This window comes from Chaetomium globosum, genomic scaffold (assembly GCF_000143365.1).
Source record: "Chaetomium globosum CBS 148.51 scaffold_5 genomic scaffold, whole genome shotgun sequence".
NCBI lineage: Eukaryota > Fungi > Ascomycota > Sordariomycetes > Sordariales > Chaetomiaceae > Chaetomium > Chaetomium globosum.
This window is the reverse complement of record NT_165980.1, coordinates 1,738,284-1,759,143: the sequence shown is the minus strand read 5'-3', so window position 1 is coordinate 1,759,143 and position 20,860 is coordinate 1,738,284. Positions and strand designations below refer to the sequence as shown.

The window sequence follows — 20,860 nt, the reverse complement described above, 5'->3', positions numbered from 1 at the left end:
GTTCTTGGTGATGCTCCCAGAAGTCGTGATGCTGTTGGATGGTTGGATGGTTGGATGGTTGGATGGTTGGATGGTTGGATGGTTGGATGGTTGGATGGTTGGATGGTTGGATGGTTGGATGGTTGGATGGTTGGATGGTTGGATGGTTGGATGGTTGGATGGTTGGATGGTTGGATGGTTGGATGGTTGGATGGTTGGATGGTTGGATGGTTGGATGGTTGGATGTGGGATGGCCAATCGTTGAACTAATACTCCTTGTATTCCTTCCTAAAAGGGGAACAGAGCTTATATCTATCGTTTCCCCGGATCACCAAAATACCACATAATCGTGAGGAGGCCAGGCTGTCTATGAGATACTCACATCTGTTTCTCCGTGAAGTCGCGCCCACACAGGCTTATTGTACTCCCATGCTATTTCAGCTCGTTCGACAGGTCAATGTTGAGGCGAGCCGATCTGCTGTCGTCGATCTTGCGCGTTTCAGTATGGGATTGTTGCCCCTGGACCACACAACCACCACGCTCCCTGGCTGTAAATATGGCTTTGGTCAATGCATCATCATGCGCTGTTGGCTTAAAGTTTGACATTCGTTAGTTGGCCTTCAGATGCACCTGCCGAGCCCTGCGACATTATGCGGGTATTTAATAGATCGGATGCGACCTCGTGGTGTTGGGTGAATGGTGATGGCGGTTGGTGAAACCGGGTTCGGTTCCAGTTCCGAAGCTCAGGGGCAAGGGTGTGCGTCAAAATCCAACCACAGCTTTGTCTAGAAGGCGCGCAAAATATTCTCGAAGCTTTGAGGTACGAGGCTAAAGGTTAAAAACGAGCCCCAAATACTCGGGCCGATAACTAGCGACGCGAAGTTGCTTGGCCCCGTAGGATGTTTGATGATGTTCGCGGGTGTCTTGCCGCGTGAAGTCAACGCCTAGATGGCTGTGTATGGGATAATGGAAATGGAAATGTGTGAACCCCTCGCAAAACACAGACCGAAAGGGAAGCGGGGGAAGTTCAACTCAATAGTATGCAAGCACCATGTCATATAACACTAACTCCGCGTCAACAATACGAGCAGTCCACTAACACCAAGCAATGCATCCCAAAATCCCAAGCCTACCTCTCTCTGTCCCGACTCAGTGCTCACGAGTAGAGCCCAAGCAACCCCCTTAGAACATCCCTCGCGTCAAACGCGGGGCCTAACCAGTCCCTATCTCCCCCATCCTCAACAAGCGACGATACCACATTTCCAATTGGCGTATCCCCGCATACCCCAACATCTGAAGTATCACTTCCCGCCTCGTCCGCCCCCTAAGCAAACCGCACCTCGTCAAACAAACCAGCGCGCACCTGCACCACACTAGCCAGCTCAAACAAGAATGCCTGCAACACAACAACATTCGTCAGCACATGTGACACCGACACCGACCGGTCGATAGTCGGCGTCACCGGCTCGCCCTCCCCGGCCCCGCCAGCAGCCCCATCACGATCGTCGTCGTCCGTCTGCTCTCCGTCTTCTGACGGCGCGAGAAGCGCGTCCTCACCGCCGCCCTCCTCCGCCTTGGCCTCCTCCTCGTCAGCAGCGTATTTCTCGTCTGCCGAGGATACGCCGCCGGCTGTGCGCTGTCTGTCAAAGCTCAGACCAATCGGCTCTATTGACTTCTCCGAGGACTTGACGTCGGGGACGCCGACGCGCCGGGCAAGGATGCTTTGGTCGACGGCCTGGAATGCTTTCGCTTGACTTGCGAAGGCGTCAGGTTTGTCGTTATCCCAAGCACCATTCGAAGGAGAAGGGCTTCGGGGCGAGAATGATCGGCCGATTTGCGGCGGCGGCAGGTGCAAAGGAGTGTCAGTGGAGGGGAAGGAAATGGGCGTAGAGCGGTCCGAGACCGCCCGTTTTCCTTCCTTTCGGCTCTGCGGACTGCCGGAACGGGTAGGCGTGCTTAGCTCGGAGAGGAGGCGCTGGGCAAACCCCTCGAGACCAGAGGGCCGCTCACGGGACGTCTCGCGCCCTTCGTCGTTGTAAATAACTGTCCGTTCTGTACTGGGGGTGGCCGTGCCGGCCGTCGAAGAGACCGGGGTTCTGGCCCGGGGAGGATGAAGGGGAAGGGCCTGGCTAGCAGAATCTGCTATTTGGAAAGCCTCCCGGCGTTGCTGCAGCAGATCGTCAAAGCGCGGGACGGTTTCCCGGTAGCCGGCGACCTGGTCACAAAGGGTCTGCAATATCTTCAGCAGGCGAGGTAGGGCCGACTGAATCCACCTCGGGCGACGGCGAGCTTCCTGCATCGACTGCATCTGCTTGTACTCGATGTACTCTTGGGATTCGGGGTCCAGCGGGGGCTCGGGTAACGGCGGGCTGTCGTCCTCCTCTTCGTAAACGTAGTTGAGCGGATTCCGCATGAACCAACCTTCGAGGTGCATAAAGCCGCACACGGCGAGGTCGAAGATGGCTTCCGTCAAGGCAAGATTGGTGTCGACCGAGTTGAGAAAAAAGGTGTCCAGCCGATCCAAGACGATGTTGAGCAGGGGGTCACTCGGATGAAGGGTGTGTGACCGGACATCCCTCGGCGCACCCGGGAGAGAATCAGGGACCGCCGGGAGCTTGTGGTTGTGCGTTGATGTTTTCGGCGTAACTAACTTGATGGAACAGGGGTGGTTTTCCAAGCGTAACAGGGTGTCCTTCAGGATATTATCGTAGATCTCGTCAAAGTTATCCTCTCCTCCGATGCTTCCTGCTAAGGACATTAAGTACTCGACCTCCTGCTGGTGAGCACCTGATGTCCGGTGATGAGACTCGCCCAGAACACCTTCGGTGTAGAGCAAAGTGATCACTGCGTACCGGTGATGCCTCTTAAGAATCACCGATACCAGTTGAAGAGTGACGTAAACTGTCTGGTTGTTCCGCGACCGAAGACAAGCCAGGATAAGATCGACAAGATTGAACAGCAACGGGTCTGCAGCGGTCTCTCCCTTGGAGGCCATCATGGTGGCCAGGTCCATCGACTTGCGCTTGCGGGCGGCGCTCACGACATCTACGGTATTAGAGCTGACGGAACTCACAAGGTCAGGCAGGCCGAGCAGATAGTGGAGGATGAGGTTGACCATGTCAGGGTGATCCAGCGATTCGAGGATACGGCGGAGGTACGTCAAAACAGCGACGGAGGAACCGCCCGTCGACGTCGGAAGACTCGAGGAGGGAGGGGTATCTAGGGAACGGTGAGCAGTAGATTGGCAGGGCCAGTCAAGGAGACCTACAAGAGCTGTTGCAAGAAGATGACCTGGAAATGCTCCAGGAGAGTCGACTTGACCTCGACGGACCTGCAGTGGTTCAGGACATCCTGCCAAAAAAGGAGGTGGGACAGAAATGTATCCAGATGGGACTGGAACTGGAAAGAACAAGAGCTGACAACCTCGTAGTTGGACTTGGGATGTTGGTAGTCGGAGAAGGCGAGGATAGGGGGGAGTTCGTTGGGAAGGTGATCGATCACAAGCTTGCGGCTCAGTTGGCTATACAGAGCACCCAGGCCTGTTGCCATCAGAGTCGATAAATCACTTTCCACAATCCACTGTTCTAGAGGAACCGAGCTTGAAGCAGCTTCGATGATGTAAAGCAGGCCAGTCCTCGCAAAGTCGCCGATCTTGCCCTCATGGTGGATGTAGTCCATGAGCAGGTAGAACAGGGGGAAGTCCTGCTTCTGTGTCTTCCCTGCGAACTTCTCACGGTGGTCCAGTTGTTTTGTGTCTGACGGGCCATGTTGTTGAGACCTGAACCAGGCGGTCAGGATCTCTGGGTCGAGACGGATCTTGGTCGTGATGTTGAAAGCCAACTCGACGACGCGGGCTTCGGTATCGGCTCCGAGACGGATGCTGTTAGCGCCAGTTATCCGGACCAGCAGGTTCGTCAAACTCGCGGCGAAGGTTTCATTCTCGACAAAGGCCTCCTCCTCGCTCTCGATCAGGCTCGCAAAGAAGAGTACGGCTTCCTTGATGATCCACTCGTTGAAGGAACTCGTTGCGATCTTGGCCACGGGGATGTAGACCTGCTTAGCGGCGGCGAAGGAGATGCAGGGATGGGGTAGCGGTCGGCGGGACTCGTCGTTGAGAAGGTTCGTCAGTTCCTGAAGGCGGATCTCGATATGTTCGGCGGCTTCGTCATCGTGAGCAAGGTTGGACGAGTTGCGCCATGCGTGCTGGAGACGTCAGCTTCGGGTTGCCGTTTTCCATAACCCGGACCATGCTCACCAGCAACTGGCTGTACTCCTTCTCGAACCGATGTAGGCGACGGGCAGGGTCCTTCGCAAAGTCCTTGCGGGAACCAGCCGACGACAGCGGCGTGTGTGCTAGGAGGCGCGACCACTGGAAGTTGGGGGTGTTAAATTAGCGGATCCGTTCACTGTTTGGAGCACCTCGCAACATCCATTCACCCATCATCCATCTGATCCTAAATTTGACAGGACAATCACTTACAAAGTCCATGGCGTCCCTGTACTCATCTCGGGAAAGAATCCAAATGGTGTAGACGGTTACCTCGGCGGGCTAGTCCGGAGCTCTCCTGCTCGGTGATGCATGAACTGTCGTGTTCCAAGTGCCGCGAAATTGTTTGGCCGTTGAAGCATCGGGCTGCACTGCAGCTGCAGGTCCAGGCCCCTCTGTCGCTTCCTCGGCCGGCAGCAGCTGCTGGGGTTGAGAGCACAGACAATTCCACTGCATCACAGCCAATGGTGCCAGCCATTTCGCAAGCGGGCAGGTTGGGCCCACCTGCAGCTTTTCTCTTCCCCCACGATAATCCCCGGATCTCATTCCATCCCCAACGGGCACTCCCCGACTCCCCAGCCAGGAACACCAATACTGTTCTTCCACCCACGAACATCATCCCTTTCTTTCTAATCAGACCATTTTCGGAAACATCATGTTGGGCACCACCGAATAACCTGATCATGCACTTTCCCGCAACCCCATTGTAACCTGCCGGCGGTATGGGCGGCTTCCTAGTGCATCCCATTACAACCTACGTAATCTGGGGGATGGAGAAGCCAACGCATCCCCCGCAGCTTTATCAAAAAGTCAAGGCTTTCTCGCAGTCCAGGGGTCAAACGACAGCCAGTGTTTTTGACAAGTACCATTCTTTAACGGCTGGCCCGCATGTTTACTGGCCCACGGCCCACAGGCCGCAGACGGGCATCTGCATCTCTGCACCAGGAACACGCTAACTGGCGTTGGGCCACATGCTGAGTGAAGTGTCGCCATCAAATCCGAAGTACCCCCCACCCGCGCGACACTAGCTTGGCGGCTACGAGAGAACAATGGAACCTTTCCTGGGGTTTTCGCATGCAGACCATAATTCCGAGCCCGGTAGTTGGCCGGAGATGGGTCGGTCGGGTCTGCCAACCCGCCACCGCGGATCGCGATTCGAGGCGAAGCAATGTCACAACAGCGAATGGGAGCACACAGTCTGCCGGGACTGGGATGTCGAGTCATTCTTGGCTGCAGAAGCAGCAAGGCACTCCCGCCCCGACCTGGAGGGACCTGGAGGACCGCCGTTTGCCTCGGGTTCAACTGCGTGGTGTCACCAGACCTCTTAGACTGATCGGGCCGCTGTCTCTTGGCCTTTTCGATCTCTTCCTCGGACATCACCGACCAGAGCTCGAGTGACTTCTGCCTCTCATCCTGTTTCTCTACTTCTGCCGCGTCGGGTACCCTCACTCAGTCCCATTATTTCTGCAAGTGAAGCAACATCTAGGGTGACTCATCGATGCTGAACCCTTCGCCAACATGGGGTTCTTCCTCAGATCCAAGAAGGTGAAGAAAGACTCACCGCCTTCGCAATCCAAGGGTCGAAGGTCGTCTTTGCAGAGTCGACCGTCGCCGCCATCGCCAATCCAAGTCCCGCCAACCCCTTTCCAGCCAGCAGGTCTACTTCCTCCACCTCCTGGGTGGAATGGTGAAGCGCAATCCCCACCTCAGTATCACCACCATGGCTCATATCCGCCCATTGTGGTGAACCAAAACCACTATTATCTCGGTGCACCACCTCCCAGGGAAGCCCCGCCACCGTCATACGCACCCAGCGCATCCTTTGGCAAACTGAATCTGGGATCCGCAGCGGACTTGGCCAAGGAGGTATATCAGGGCACCGAGCAGCTACTAGACGATAGCCTCGCGGCGTGGCACAACTGTGGAAACCAGCTAGTTAGCCAAAGCAACAACGTGGTAGAGAAGGTTTCGAATCGCGTCCATCAGGGTACCCAGCAACTGCTAGATGGAATGCTACCGCCGTCATGGCAGAGCTGCGGGGGAGAGCTAGTCAGCCAGAGCAACGCCATGGTGGATGAGATATCTCACCGGTTCGACAACGTCTTGACCAAAATCGACTGTGGCGGCTACAATGGGAAAGAGCACGACATATTTGCGTGGCAATCTGCGCAAACCTCCGGTCACCCACCATCACCCGAGTTACCAGCCGTTGAGAAAGTGGCTTCCAAGTCCAGTAGGAAGAGCCATGGGAAAGCGCATCCAAAGGGCCAAACAACTGCTGCCGCTGCGGTTGTCTCGGGGAGCTTCTTCGCGAAGGTGGACCACTACTCGAATTCGAGGCTACCGATGAACCTACCGCCGCTCAAACTGTATGGGTTCCAATGCCCAGTCGTCCAGCGTCTTTACTAATAAGATCTCAGATACATCCCAACATACCCCCTGCTTTGTCTAGCGGCCCAATACTCGGAAAGGGTGTATGAGCCGCCAACTGCGCGCGCCGAGCGAGATGCCCACGTTGACGCCGACTGGAGAACGGGTACCAAGGCCATGGTGATCAAATCAATACCCATGGACTCCATGAACACCATCGTCTTTGCCATTCGCGGTACGGCTACCTTTATGGACTGGGCGGTGAACCTGGATATGACGCCAACATCGCCGGCGGGCTTCCTGGTATGTTATTACATTGTCCCCAGAGACATTCTGATGCTAACTCAGCAACCCAGGACGACCCGGGTAACCTTTGCCACTCTGGTTTTCTCTCTGTCGCCCGCAAGATGGTGACCCCAGTCGCCCGCCGCCTCCGTCAACTTCTCGAGGAGGACCCGTGGCGAGCGTCTTACTCTCTCCTTATCACAGGCCACAGCGCTGGCGGTGCAGTTGCTGCTCTCCTTTACAGCCATATGCTCGCGACCTCCAAGGAGGCCGAAACGGACCTCAATATCGTCGCCGGCTGCTTTAAGCGCATCCATTGCATCACCTTCGGCACACCACCCATCAGCCTAGTCCCTCTAACAAAACCCAGCGATTACCTTCGACGGCCCCACCTCAGGAAAAGCGTCTTCCTCAGCTTCGTCAACGAAGGCGACCCCGTAACGCGCGCCGACAAGGCGTACGTCAAGAGCCTTCTCGAGCTCTTCGCCGCGCCAACACCGCGGGCCACCACAGACTCGCGAAAATCTATATCTTCGCGAAGCAACAGCAAGAAGTCGCGGCGCAGCAGCGAGAAAGCTTCCAGCAAATCATCCTCCACCACCGTATCATCAGCACTCACAACAACCTCACGGTCGTCGTCGTCGTCCAAAGCCTCCGGCCCGGCGTGGAACGTCCCGCCGAGCACGCTGAGCTGTGCGGGCCGCGTGGTGGTGCTGCGGTCGGGTGATCCCAAGGCGCGGCTACGGAGGGGCAAGACGACGGTCGAAGAGCGCCTGCACGAGGGTGTCGTCGCGCAGATTGTTACGGATGAGCAGCTGCGCGGTGTTGTTTGGGGGGATCCTGTCGCGCATATGATGAAGCTGTATGCGGGGCGGATTGAGGTTCTGGCTGTGGGGGCCGTTACGGGGATGGGGTATTGAAGTTGTTTATTTCTGTTAGTTTGGGAGAGATACCATGGCGTTTTGGTTCAGGTGTTGTTTTTGTGTTTTTAGGGGGCCGGGGGTTATCAGGGGTGTTGATATCCGCCGTGATGATTAACGACTAGACACAACTCAAAGAATGTAAATAATGATGATGATGACGACATAAATATAACTCAACTTCTCCTGTCAAACATAAATTATCCTGTGAACATTACTCGCAACAGACGAATGGTGCTCAGAGAAGGCAAGGAAACTCCAACTCCCCTGTCCGCCGAGCCCGACATCGCTATCGCGCCCCCGAATTGACCCCTCCAAAGCTACCCCGCCAATAAACACTCCCATTCCATCCCCCCAAGCAACAACACGACCACTTGCCAACCAACCGCCAAGATGGATCTCGACCCCAAGCTCGGTACGGGGCACTCTCTCTTTACCCATTCGACGCAAGACTGACTCCCATCCTTGCAGCGCCTTACTCGACGGCCGACCCAACATCGTTCGCCTGGCAGACGGCCCGTCAGCGATGGCCCATCATCATCGTCGGTTACCGCTTGCCAACTTCTATCCGAACCTCGAGGGCATCCACTAATAATTCTACACCTCTAGACCCAAGCGATTGACGATGCCTACCGCACCGTGGGTTCCTGCGATGCCGGCGAGAAGCAAGAAGAGGGCAAGAAGATCGTCGCCGAACTCGCCGCGCTCAAGTACGAGGTGCAACACGACCGGGCCTTGACGTGGGTACGCCTGCAATTTTTCGAGGCGAAGAACAGCGGCTAAAGATACGGCACTACAGGCCCATCCGCGATGATGGCCACCCCGACGTGGCCGGATACAACAAGGAGCTCGAGCAGCTCGGTAAAATCACCTGGCACAACGCCCCCTGGCTCTTCACCGAGTGCTATCTCTTCCGGTACCATCACCACCCTTACCATCCCACCCAACCCCTTAACTAACCACCTCTCCTCCTTCCCACTCAGCCGCATATCCACCTCCTTCGCCCTCTCCACGCACTGGAAATCCTACGACGTCTTCGCCCGCCAAAAGATCAAGACCTTCCGATCCTCCCGCCCGGCCGTCCTCGAGCTCGCCGCGCGCTACAAGGACCTGGTCACACAACTGCGGTCCCAGGCCCCGCACGACCCGGAAGCCGACGCCCTGCTCTTCGCCGAGATGTGCGAGGTCTGTCTCTGGGGCAACGCCACCGACCTCTCGCTGCTCACCAGCCTGACCTACGAGGACATCCAGAAGCTGCAGGGCTCCGAGGCCCGCCGCGCCGCCGAGAAGAACATCCTCGTCAACGACCTGCCGCAGGTCTTTGCCCACCTGCGTGCGGCCAAGAAGGATAAGCCGGCGGGCGCCCAGCGCCGCGTGGATATCGTCCTCGACAACGCCGGCTTCGAGCTGTACGTCGACCTGGTCCTCGCCGGCTATCTGCTGTCGGCCGGGCTGGCCACCACCGTGGTGCTGCACCCCAAGTCGATCCCCTGGTTTGTGTCGGACGTGCTGCCCGCCGACTTTGCCTCGCTGCTGACCGCGCTGGCCGACCCCCGCGCCTTCTACGAGACCCCCACCGAGGAGGATACCCTGCAGGGCGTCGAGCCGCCTCGGCTGAGCGAGGCGGAGGTGGAGGAGTTGGGGTTCTTGTTTGCCGAGTGGAGCCGCTTTCATGCCGAGGGCCAGCTCGTGCTGAGGCCGAACCGCGTGTGGACGGGGCCGGGGAGCTTTTGGCGCCTGCCGGGTGAGGCGGAGGGGTTGGTGGAGGACTTGCGCGAGGGCGAGTTGGTTGTGTTTAAGGGCGATTTGAACTATCGGAAGCTGGTTGGCGATGTGAGCAACTCTTCTTTTGTTTTGATGAATACCGGTTGGGTAGCTGACTGACTGATCTGTGCAGGTTGCCTGGGACCCGACGACGCCGTTCGCCGATGCCATTGGCCCGCTCGGGCCGGGCTCGGGGCTCAACGTGCTGGCGCTGCGGACCTGCAAGGCCGATGTCGTGGTGGGGCTGAAGCCGGGCGAGGACGAGAAGCTCAAGGCGATGGAGGACGGGGGCGGTGAGTCGGGCGCGCGCAAGTGGGCGTGGAACGGGAAGTGGGCGGTCGTATCCTTCTCCAAGGGGACTTGAACGATGTTCGGGGCCACGAAGTGCTATGATTAGTAGCATGTAGATAGACAGATCTGATTCTCACGTGTGATATATGAAGATCCTTGCATGCAGGCGGAGGGTGTCACTGGCAGGGCTGTGGCGGTATTACGTGCTTTGTCCTCGGTCGTAGACACACATCGGGAGTCTCGGGCGGAGGATTCGTGACGCCTTGTGGTACCTCGGAGATCAAGCTGGAACTGTCACCGAAAGGATTCGAAGACTTGCTTTCCATGTTGTCGCAAAAGCTACGACGCAATTGCACCCTGTACCGCCACACACGTCACGGGCAAAGCGGCAGGATCACAAGCAGGAGCCGTCGTCAGGAATGTCTCGGAATGAATTGATGCTGTTTTGCATCAAGTATGTTTCTTTTCCTTTCCACGACAAAAAGCAACCTAACTTCGGCCGGACGATCTGATAGTCTCTTTCTGCCCCGGGGCTTCTTTTCTAAAAATGGAGACAAAACACCCATGGGTGGCGGTTGCCGTCCTGACAGTTGTTTTCTCATCCTGTTTCAACCTCTAACAACCTAGCCGCCTGGTGTTTCAACTGCACATTTAGCCCATGTTTGGCGTTTACTCTATTCTATTCATAGGTTTGGTCGGCATCGGAAAAGGCGGTTGAATGAACGGTTTGCACAGGCAAAGACCACCCGTCGGCATTTCCGGGTGATGAGCAATAGTTAATAGAAGACATGAAGTTTCACCGTTTCGGTTTGGCTTATGGGAGAGAGAAGCTGTTATCGTAGGAAGTGATAGAAAAGATAACTACAGTAGTTGATTCACTCACTGCCTCCATAGGTGGTTCATGTAACGGTCCCAGGAGTATATTGCAACTAACTGGTGACGACTCTACGAGTACACTAAGATTAAAGAAGAAAAGGGAAGATGAGAGACTCTGGCAGCTCGTGGGGCTGCTTTATGATCGCGAGTGCGGTGGCCCGAGCGCATTGCTAGAATGTTCGGTGTGCTGTGGGGCAACTGGGAATAGCTTCATCCAGGGGTTCGGTGGACCGTGCTTGTACGTGAGCTGGCCGAGGGTTAGCGAGGCCCACCTCGGGCACAGCCCGTTATAGTTCAAGGAAGTATTGCCACCAGATTGTCAAGACTAGTTGCTCATCCGGTCATCGGTCCACAAAGCTCGGCGCGTGTGTTTGGGAAGAAGCGCCGACGCATTTAGATCTGGGTTTTCGGCAAAGAGGGCTCGTGTTGCCCTATGAGAACGACGTTTTGTTTGAAACTTTGACACGTTTCAGTCTTGGTTTCTTAGTCTGTTAGGGCCAAGCATGTCAAGCAGGTCAAGCCTTCACATGGCGGGGAAAGTGTCTGAAAATTCCCGGTCGATGGCAGGGAATGCTTTGATGAAGACAAATTGAATTCTCTAATGATATTTTCGAGAATACTTTATCTTTTGATCGACAGGTCGCGCGGAGAGATACGACTGGGGATCGGGACGGGGTTCCCGCTTGGTGTATCAAGACTCCATCGCTAGGGTTTCAGTCACACCCTAGGCAGATCGAGAACAGCCCCGTCGTCATCGCCCCAGGCTGGAGAGGGGGGAATCTGTGCTTCATCAGCATCTTAAATTCCAAAGCATGTGGAAAGCGAATGGAGGTTGACGCAAGAAAACCGCTGCGTCTCAGCTCGAAGTAGCTCCCGGCTTGGCAACGGCTTTTCTTGTATCTCGAAGAGATGCATTCCTTTTTATAGAAACTTCCACGGCTTCGTGATCGACGGCAGCAACATGCCATTGATCATGATTACCATCCGTACAGTACGATGCCGCGATATGGCCCGCGTCTGCGCAGTCGATCTGGTCTGGGTGATCGCCGTCGGCGCAGATCTTCTGATCTCGCCTCCAAAACCGTTGAGACGTCAAAAAGATGGAACAGGTTACAGGGATCCAAGGGGGGGTGGCTGTGCGATGTAAGAGCCGCTTCAACCCCGCTCCCCATCATCCCCAAGACCCCAATCTCGACTTCATTCCCCTCAAGTGCCTGCCAAATCAAGGACGAAACTTGGAAGTCATGGGTCTTGGTAGAAGGTTTATGGGGTCCGTTCTAGAACTGTCATCCCCCCCCTGCTTCGTGCCCCCCTGTACATGAGACGTCAATGGTTTACCCCCTCAGAAGCGTATCCAAGGTGTGTGAGGAGTCCGACCTGGAAGAGTCGAACTATCCAATCGGCACCCGTGGCGGGCGGGATCTTATCAATAAGCTTTTGCTTTCTCATTAATTCTTGTCAATGTTGCTGTAAATAGTGGCAGTGGAGATCTGTGCTTCACACCGGGTTTGAATTTGTTTCCCATCGCGCCTCTCCGTGTCTCAGTGAGAGGAGTGGGCGGTAATGAAGGAAGTGCCCGAACCTCGAGGGGGGGCTGGGATGGGATGAGAAACAGCAAGCCCGGGTACTGTAGGCGACTTCAGCTCCGACAGATTCGGCTTGGAATATTAATAGAATGTTCTTCATGGCAAGTTCCGGGGTCCGGCGTTGGTACAAGGCTTCGACTTCCGGCGGACCCGAGCCCTCGGTGCTGGATGATGGGGCTGAACCGAGGCAACCGGCGCCAAAATAACCAAATAAGGTGATATAACAAGCCCAACCTTGTCTTAGATGTCAGCTACTGCCAATGAAAACGCCTTGTCTGACCTCTTTCGGAACCCAAAGTTGCTAAGAGTACTCCATCCGTGCCACCGTGGGGGTGAGAGAAGACGATGTCTCAGCTTTGTGTCACTCCTGTCTCGAGCCCACACCCGCACTGTACCACGTTTCTACCACACCCTGCGGGCAGGCAAGCTCACGGACTACCCCGGGGCCACGTGCTTTACCGTTATGTTGGACAATGGCTATCAATAATGGGCGCCAACCAAGTGACGAGACAGATTGGGGCCCCCGGGCGCCTATGGTTTCCCCATTCGTCTTTGATGACGACTCGGGCCCCCCCGCCTCATGGCACAGAGCCCCAGAACAAAATATTGCCAAGGTTTCGGAGTCAGAGCTTAGCCACCGGGGGGAAGGCTTCATGACGACAAAGCCCAATCGCCTAGCAAGAGGAGGAGGGGTTGAAGAGGGCCGGTGTGCTGCGGACGGCTGGGAAGTCAGACACACGGTCACACCGTTTTCGTCGATGCCGCAGCTGGTGGTCCCTACCAGGCTTCGTCAACACCAACAGCCTTGCGGTCCTCGTCTCCCTTCAACCGGTCGGGCTGATATATAAAGGATTGTGTCGCCGAATTCCTTGTTTGAAATGCCCGGACAACACCAGCATCCCGCCGTGTAAACATCATCGAAGACGTTGCCGTTGGCACGAGCCGTGCTGAACTCCCCCTCCATTCAACCTCACCTATCAACCTCCTTGTCCGCAGTCAGCGTCCACCATACCCTCTCACAGCTCAGTTTTGCCGTCCTCAACAACCACTCGGTGGTCTCGCCTTGCGGATCCTCTTTCCCCCTCCGCTTTAGTTTAGCCTCGACCATCCGTCCAAGGTCCGTCACTTGAACGCCTCGCCGTCACTTGACGTCCCCGTCCGAATCTCCAGGCCATCGCTGGGCCCGTGAACAAACACGATCACCCAGAACGACCAACCCAAAGCTGTGTCTAATCCATCATTCTAAACAACGATATCCCCACTCGGTATATCAGTTGTCTCTTCGCCCTAACCGGCACCCGTTAAGAGAAGACTTCCCGTTGGTATCATCAACCTCCACCCCTCTCCGGCTTCGACCCTGGGCATCACGACATAACAGCGCATCACTCGACATCCTCTCATTCCAAGAACGTGCCACTGGCCGTCTTGCGACCTCGTCGACGGCCCCACCCTCGACACGAAGGAAAAAAACACCAAGGACTAACAAAAGAACGGCCATACGTACCCCAAGGTCAAGCTCCAAGACTGGGAAAAGGTCGATACAAGAAAAAGAAAGGAGAAAGTAAAGAAGAAAAGTGCGAGAAACAGAAAAGGACGAAAACTCACCAAGATGTGTTTCTGGAGCTACTCCCACCACCACCGTACGTCAACCCCAGCCCCCCAGCTCCATTGGCCCCCTCCTCCACGGCTGGCTCGGGAACTTTTGGCCGATGTCTTTGCCACCGGCGCATCACGGCCTCTTCGCACACGCCGCGCCGACCACACCCAACCAACCAAGCCAAAAGCCGAAGCCATTTCACCTCCTTTCTTCCCCTTCCAGGTTGTCACTAACCGCACACACGAACACACGCACGCTGACTGACACTGCCGCTTTTGGTTCCAGACCTCCCACCCTGCACGCGGCCAATCGAGATCATCATCAACTACGAGTACTGCCAATGGGCCATGGCCGACCCAATCACGGGCGAGAGGCAGCCGTGCGACCGCGCCTTCTGTGGCGACAACGCTTCGCCGATGAACCAGGTGGACTACAACGATCCATGGTACGTACTCGCAGCCTGGTCTCACCCGGCGGTGCAACCCCCCTTCCATCCACCACCACCCCCATCCCTCTCTCTAGATAAGGCAGGCAGGCAGGCAGGCAGGCAGGCAAGAAAGCAAAGAAAGATTACCCCAAACAACAAGAAAAAACCCAACCCAAACCCAACTAACAGTTACCCACACAGCGCAACCGGCGGCTGCCTAATCTCCCCCGACTGCGAGTCGGGCGGGTGCCGGCTGGCGCAGCTCGGCGGGCGCTGGGCGTGCTGCCAGTGCGGGGGGCGGGCCAACGAGCACCGCTGGTGCCAGCACCGGCTGCGGACCAGCCCGGACACCTTCTGCTACCACACCTGTTGCGAAGGGTGCAGGGCCGACCCGGGGAGTGGGGCGGCGGCTTCTTCTTCTGCTTCCGCTCGGAGGAGTCGGAGGTGATAGATGTGTGTGTGGGGTGGTGTGGGTGGTGTGGGTATGTGTGTGTGTGGTTGGGGGGGGGGAGAAGAGGGGAGTTGTGGTGGAAAGGGGGATAGGCTTTTCTTCTGGGCTTTTTTCTGGCTGTGGTTGTTTTTTCTCTAGAGGAGGGGCGAGAAAGGGTCCTTAAGTTTTAGGCTCATTCTGAAGTACCCGGAAACCGCATTGCTGCCGGTCGGGAAAGGAGAGTTCCCTGTGCGGTCATCGAAGCCGGGAAGGGACATGGGCCTCTCGCTAGAGCTTGCTAGCAGGGGCCAGAGATTGTGCCGACAGTTATCGGCCTTGGAGTAGATCTTCCTTGGTTTTTTGCTGCTCATCTTCTTGTCTGTATTTTTGTCTTTTTCTCTAGAATACCAAGCCATTGCTCGGGTACGACTAACGTTCGAGACCGGTGAAAGTCTCAGAGTAGTGCGACCAGTCATCCGTGAGTCGTAGACGCGTTGGCCCGTTGTCTGAGACACCTGGGTGGAGATCCGCTAAAGAAGGGCCTTCGTTATTTTGGGGCATTTCCATCACCTGCAGCGGCCTATCGTGGGCTCGAGTGGATGGCCTCACAGGGGTAAATCCCTGGTTCAGCTACTTCCAAGTTCTCCATGATGGACGGTTGTGTTCTGACCGTCCTCCGCGTCCTATGAGCCGTTCAGCTGGCTTCTCAACGCATCCTGGCCGTCGTGTAACGTTGGCGAATCAAGGCTCAGTAATCAGCGCTCGGGGTGGGGGTGGCGGCCGACAGGGGAAATTCAAACACCTCGGAAGAAGCCGCTCTTGATGTTTCCTGGACTCGTCAACCACAAGACCAAGCCACCTGTGACGGGCCCTTATGGCTCGCCCCCGTACTTCGTATCCCTAGCCAATTTGTTGGCCACTCACGCCTGGTCCACCCCTCCGACAAGGAGGCCCTGCGCTGGTGCCGCGGAACTGCGAGCCCGCGTCCCCGCTACCTTAGCTCCCGCTCCACGGCCCGAAGTTACGGCTCCCTGGGGTCACCTTAGCTTCGCTCTGAGCTTTCCGCCCTCCACTTTGCAGGGTATATCATCAAGTCCGGAGCGTCAATACCGCTGCGATCATGCCACCACGGCTGAGATCGCCACCGGGGTTTGAAGCTTAAAGCTCAGGAGGCGGGATGATGACATGCAGGAAAGCCACAAGCGCACCATCCCTATCCTACACTGGATTTTTAGTATCAACTGCCACCCCGGTTTCCTCGTTTGGTCACACCAATGGGGTCCCCCGGGTGGTGCTGCAGGCAAGCGGCCATTTCACTCCGTCAACCATTTCGTTGGTCAGATGGAAGTCGCGAGGGGATCCGGTATTCCTAAAAGGGACTCGAACGTCAAGTGTCGACGTCAGGCTCTCAGCAAGTCTGGGTTCAGATTACACAACTCTTCGGGCAGACATGGGTCACACGGGTGCGAAACCCGGCGACATATGTACTTCTCACCGTGATACATGCCAACCATGTTGATTTCGGTGGATGGGTGTATCGGCCCTGGTGCCTTTGGGGTAGCTGACCAAGCAAAGGCTCTCCCTTGGCCATGTCAACGGCAAATCGCGCACCCAAACCCACGAAGCTCACGTTTTCACTCGCCTCAGGGTTAATATCTTCCGCCAGCGCTCTTACGCTAGTGTTAACCACGCCATCGTCTCGGTCGACGAAGATCAGACATTCCCGATGCCGCCCGTCCAATTAAATATGAGGGATATCAAAGCAAGAATAGATTGAAGCCGTCGGGGGTCATCCCCATGCACGCGGACATGGTAGCGGTGAGTGAGGCTGCGGTGGCGTCACTGTCTCGAATTCAAGAGTGTCAATGAGGAAAAGCGGTATTGGGCTATGCCTAGTCGTCGTTCCCGGGTGCGCCCTCACTTGGGGGTCGGCGGGGCGGTGTGAACAGATGAAACATACCTGGCCCCCCCCAACGAGCGGTTGTTGAGTTGCGAGGCTGCGTGATGTTGACTTGGGGTCGATCCGACTCGGTAGACGCCCCCACGTCTTGATAATTAATGGCTGTATTAGCGCTGAAGCTGCCCCCAACACCGTGGACTAGGGTGGTGGGTTGTCCCAGCTGAGCCCAGGTGCCCAGCGCGGGTCGAGTGCAGCTGGGTCGTCGGGCGACCAGCGACGAAACCGGCAATGAACTGCTGAACCGAGCTCTCGATCGAGACCGCGGATCGCCGGAGCTCAGATTAGCGGCACCGCGGCCGTCCCAGTTCCATGGTAGACATGCCCGGTAATCTTGTGGCTTTGGCTCGCCAGATCTTGTGTTGCATACCTGTGGGCGGAGATCCTGCTGGAGTCCGATCCTCATGTTTGGTGGCTGACCCCGGAACCCTGCAAGAGCAGCGTAACAAGGGAAATTACTGGGAATAAAAACCGGGCATTGTTCGTTACCCCGGTGCCGATCACCCGCAAAGGGCATCTCCCGAAATCCTCTCGTCGGAAGGGTGTTGCTTTTGGGTGAACGAAGGCTGGAATGCGAGGAGGCGGGTGGTCAAGAATGGTTTGCTGCGCAGCAGCAAGTGGTGCCAATGGCGCGTCGATCAACCTGGATGTGGAAACCCAATCTGATCACGACCGAGGACTCGGACAACCAGGGTCCTGGCGAACCAGTCTCGGAGTATTCTTCCAGGAATCTGATTTGTCGAGAAGCCACCTCGATGTGATCGGCCGGCCGATCGATTTTCGGATCACAAAAGCATCGCACACGCCAACGACACCCATAACAGTGTGAAATGACTGAGGGGAAAGATGGACCGCAAAATATCAGACCAACAAGGCGGTTGCGCCGTAAGAGACGGCGCAATGATGGTGGTTTCTCGAGGCTCGCTCCGCGTTCCCTCGGGCCTTCGGCAGCCTATCAAGGATATTAGTCGTGCCCATCACCAGAGAAGCGAGGTACCCGTCAGTGCAGATCGGCCGCCTTATGTGAAATCCAGAAGGAGCTTCCCATCTCCATTGAGAACTCGCCTGTCAAGCCACCCTGTCCAGGAGGGGTAGCTGAAGGGCGGTGGCTCGACTAGCCTCCCTCGGCCTCGGTGACAGCAGCCGGGGCGGTCCGGAAGGGTCTAGCTGCTGAGGTGACAAATAACTGGCGTATAAATAATCATCTGACGTCTCTTGCTTTGGGTTGGACGTACAAGCCGTTATCTGAGATCTTCATGTCAGTCCAACCAACACAGTCCGGCAAATTTCAGCAGACACCCAAACTTTGCAGGAAGCCCTTTGATCAGCACGGCCTCTTTGGCTCTTCAACATCGCACCCTCGACTCTTCAACCTTCAAAACCAGTCATGTGCCACGGGCATCCTCATTACCATTCGTGTGGTCACCAATCTGTGACGTGGCACTACTGCCCGTCGGCGCTAATCGACTTGGAAACGGGATATGAGACACCATGCCCGAATATCACGTTTGCCGCATCCCAATCGTCGACAGCAGCGTGTCCACTGGCAAACTGCGACTTTCGTAGTGCGGGAGGAGGCGGGTGGACATGCTGCAAATGCGGAGGGCGGAACAGTAGCGGATGGTGCCTGAACGCGTCGCCGGAGCCGAAATGGGAGAAGAACTCCATCACAAATGAGTGGGAGTGGATGGAGAGGTGCGACCACGGGTGTTGTCGCAGCTGCACCAAAGATCGTAAGAACTCCCATGACCGCACGCGCATGACATGGGCCGACCGTCGTCGTCCTTCCTAGGTCCTCTTGGCGCGTGTATATGGGGCAGTCTCTGACACATTCCCAGCTCAGGTTAGCTCTGGTGACGTCAACCGCAAAGAGGGCCGAAGAGGGAAGGAATCCAGGAGACACCGACAAAACACGTCATCCAGCTCTCCGAGCTCTGATTCCGTTACTTCGTACAATATCGAGTTGAATTACGGCGGGAATGACGGAGAAAGATCGTCCAAATTGTCGCATAGGAGAAGGTGAAAATGGTTTACCACAGAGTCAGCGACCTGGAAAACAGAGGGCAGGTCGACCAGGTTTATATGCAGCAAGGGTTAAGTGTTTGAGAAAAGGGAGACGCAACGAGGGACGGCGGAATGAACTCGGACATCGGAGGCTTGCCTGGTTTAGCTCTTGTTAGTCATTTCCTTTCCGGGACGGCGCAATGGTCAGAAGATTGGGAAGACTCGCAAGAGTCCGCGGTGATTTGGTCGAGTTTGGGGGTTGGGACGTCTCTGTATTTTTGGGTTGGAACGTAGAGATATCCGCGCTCAAATGTCTCTAGAGGGGATAGCGGTGGCAGAACTATTGTTGCAGATGTATTGGGAGTTGTAGAAATATTCCTAATACTCGAGATAAACTCAGAGCATAAAAGTTGGCCGAACTTATTTAGGGTTTGTGTGGAATTTCACGTGGTCGTCTTTGAAAGAGAGGCAAGGGATATTGAAAAGAGTTCTCCTCCTTGAACTGTAGCGTTTTCCTATTTGAACTGTAGTGGTCCGTGCGTCAGCCAAAACGGGAAGGCGGTGAGCTGCATGATTCGGAGCCCTACTTTGGAGACAAATCATGGAACTTCGCTCCAATAGTCACCATTTTCATCCAGCAGAACGCACGAATACCAAGAAGTTCTTCAAGCCCTGATTCAGGAAAATACGCAAAACTCTCAATTCGAAGCTCGCCTCTTCACAAATCCCAGACCATAGGACTTCCCCTAAAAGTTCAGATCAAGCAAGAGCTCGTTGCAGGAGGCGTAAGCCGGGCCAGTGAGGAGACGGTGGCCTGGCGGGATGCTTGGTGGTGCAGGTGCACCATAAGGAGACCCTGTCAAGACAGCCTCTGGTTGGAGTGAAGCCGGTAACTCCTCCATGTCCTGCAGACTGCGCAATGACATATATTTAATAAGAAAACCTGAAATCAAAAAATTAGCACTTAAATAATCCATTCTCGATGCCCAAATGAGGGTATTCTCACTGCGCCGTTGTGGAATCGTAACGTTGCTTCGGGTGTTATGCTGTGATGCTGTGTGGCAGGCATCAAGCGGCAGAATTAATTAGCCGACGTTTTGCAGTGTTGCGCACGGACCACTACAGTTCAAATAGGAAAACGCTACAGTTCAAGGAGGAGACTCATGGAAAATGGGGACGAGGAAAGAATCAGCGGAGGTGGCAGATAAGGTAAGGTACTGAAATCGATACCCCTCTGTAAAGTGAATGACTCCTGCCGTAGGTAGGTAGTATTTAAGGAAGGTGCGGACGATGCTTTGGTAGATCCATGAGCAAATCGGAGAAGGAACAAGGTGATAATCTCTGGCCTTTTATAACTTTATAAGGGGCAACCTACCGGGCAAGGCAGAGAGATCCAGTGGTTAATTATCCGATCCATCCGCTATGAGCTGGCACATGCGGCTTGCACTTTCAAGTTCCATGTTCTGATCCCCTTCCGAATATGGACCTTACAATAGGTACTCAAGAATCCGAAGGTAGCCAGAGAACCGGTTCATGCACAGATGCGGCGGCCTTATCCTTGCAATTCAGTCGTATCACAAATCAATTCGGCCTTGGCGATCCTCCGCCACCCTTCCAAAATCACGGGTATCTCGAGCCCTTGGACTGTGAATCGTTGGTGTTTGTGTTCTTCAAGTTTCAGTTCGAGACCTCCCGGACCAACCTCGGGCAGGCGCATGCCAGCCCTGGACTAGCCCGCTCTGGCGGATCCAGGACAAGACTCTCAGCTCTATCATGTTGTTAAGAAATATTATTCCGGCCTTTGACACGAGCGGACTAATCTGTAGTTCGGCTAATGCATCGTGGACTTCCAAGATGAGAAACGACTTGAATCATGAATGTGAAGCCAGCTCCTGTAGATTTGTTGCTAAGAAGCGCCGGTGCCTGAATTCAACGAGTGGCCATATAGAACGAGTCATACGTGAAGCACGGCACACTGCCTACCTACCGTGGAGCGCTCACCGAGGTAATACGCAACGAATGACCAGAGGTGGCCATACGGGATGGTCAGGCCGCAAGAGGTCTGTGGGCTAGCTTGGCAGATGGACGTCGTACAGGGAGGACCAAC

At 55.7% G+C, this 20,860-nt stretch overlaps 5 protein-coding genes across 5 annotated transcripts; 4 read left to right on the top strand and 1 right to left on the bottom strand.

Annotated features, from left to right (window-relative positions):
- Window positions 1–1,303: 1,303 nt before the first annotated feature.
- On the bottom strand, window positions 1,304–4,468 carry CHGG_07387 (uncharacterized protein; the record flags this gene model as incomplete). Its single annotated transcript, XM_001225042.1, has 4 exons — window positions 1,304–3,179; window positions 3,248–4,182; window positions 4,235–4,348; window positions 4,460–4,468. 4 exons carry the CDS (start codon window positions 4,466–4,468, stop codon window positions 1,304–1,306), a joined length of 2,934 nt encoding a protein of 977 aa, XP_001225043.1.
- A 1,296-nt stretch (window positions 4,469–5,764) lies between these two features.
- Window positions 5,765–7,821, top strand: CHGG_07386 (uncharacterized protein; the record flags this gene model as incomplete). Its single annotated transcript, XM_001225041.1, has 3 exons — window positions 5,765–6,615; window positions 6,667–6,919; window positions 6,973–7,821. The coding sequence occupies 3 exons, from the start codon at window positions 5,765–5,767 to the stop codon at window positions 7,819–7,821; spliced, it is 1,953 nt and encodes a 650-aa protein (XP_001225042.1).
- A 393-nt stretch (window positions 7,822–8,214) lies between these two features.
- Window positions 8,215–9,949, top strand: CHGG_07385 (uncharacterized protein; the record flags this gene model as incomplete). The annotated part of the gene is made up of 5 exons (XM_001225040.1): window positions 8,215–8,236; window positions 8,438–8,561; window positions 8,621–8,737; window positions 8,805–9,654; window positions 9,719–9,949. The coding sequence occupies 5 exons, from the start codon at window positions 8,215–8,217 to the stop codon at window positions 9,947–9,949; spliced, it is 1,344 nt and encodes a 447-aa protein (XP_001225041.1).
- A 3,998-nt stretch (window positions 9,950–13,947) lies between these two features.
- On the top strand, window positions 13,948–14,810 carry CHGG_07384 (uncharacterized protein; the record flags this gene model as incomplete). The annotated part of the gene is made up of 3 exons (XM_001225039.1): window positions 13,948–13,978; window positions 14,221–14,380; window positions 14,564–14,810. 3 exons carry the CDS (start codon window positions 13,948–13,950, stop codon window positions 14,808–14,810), a joined length of 438 nt encoding a protein of 145 aa, XP_001225040.1.
- A 3,195-nt stretch (window positions 14,811–18,005) lies between these two features.
- Window positions 18,006–18,380, top strand: CHGG_07383 (uncharacterized protein; the record flags this gene model as incomplete). Its single annotated transcript, XM_001225038.1, has 2 exons — window positions 18,006–18,165; window positions 18,316–18,380. 2 exons carry the CDS (start codon window positions 18,006–18,008, stop codon window positions 18,378–18,380), a joined length of 225 nt encoding a protein of 74 aa, XP_001225039.1.
- Window positions 18,381–20,860: the final 2,480 nt, after the last annotated feature.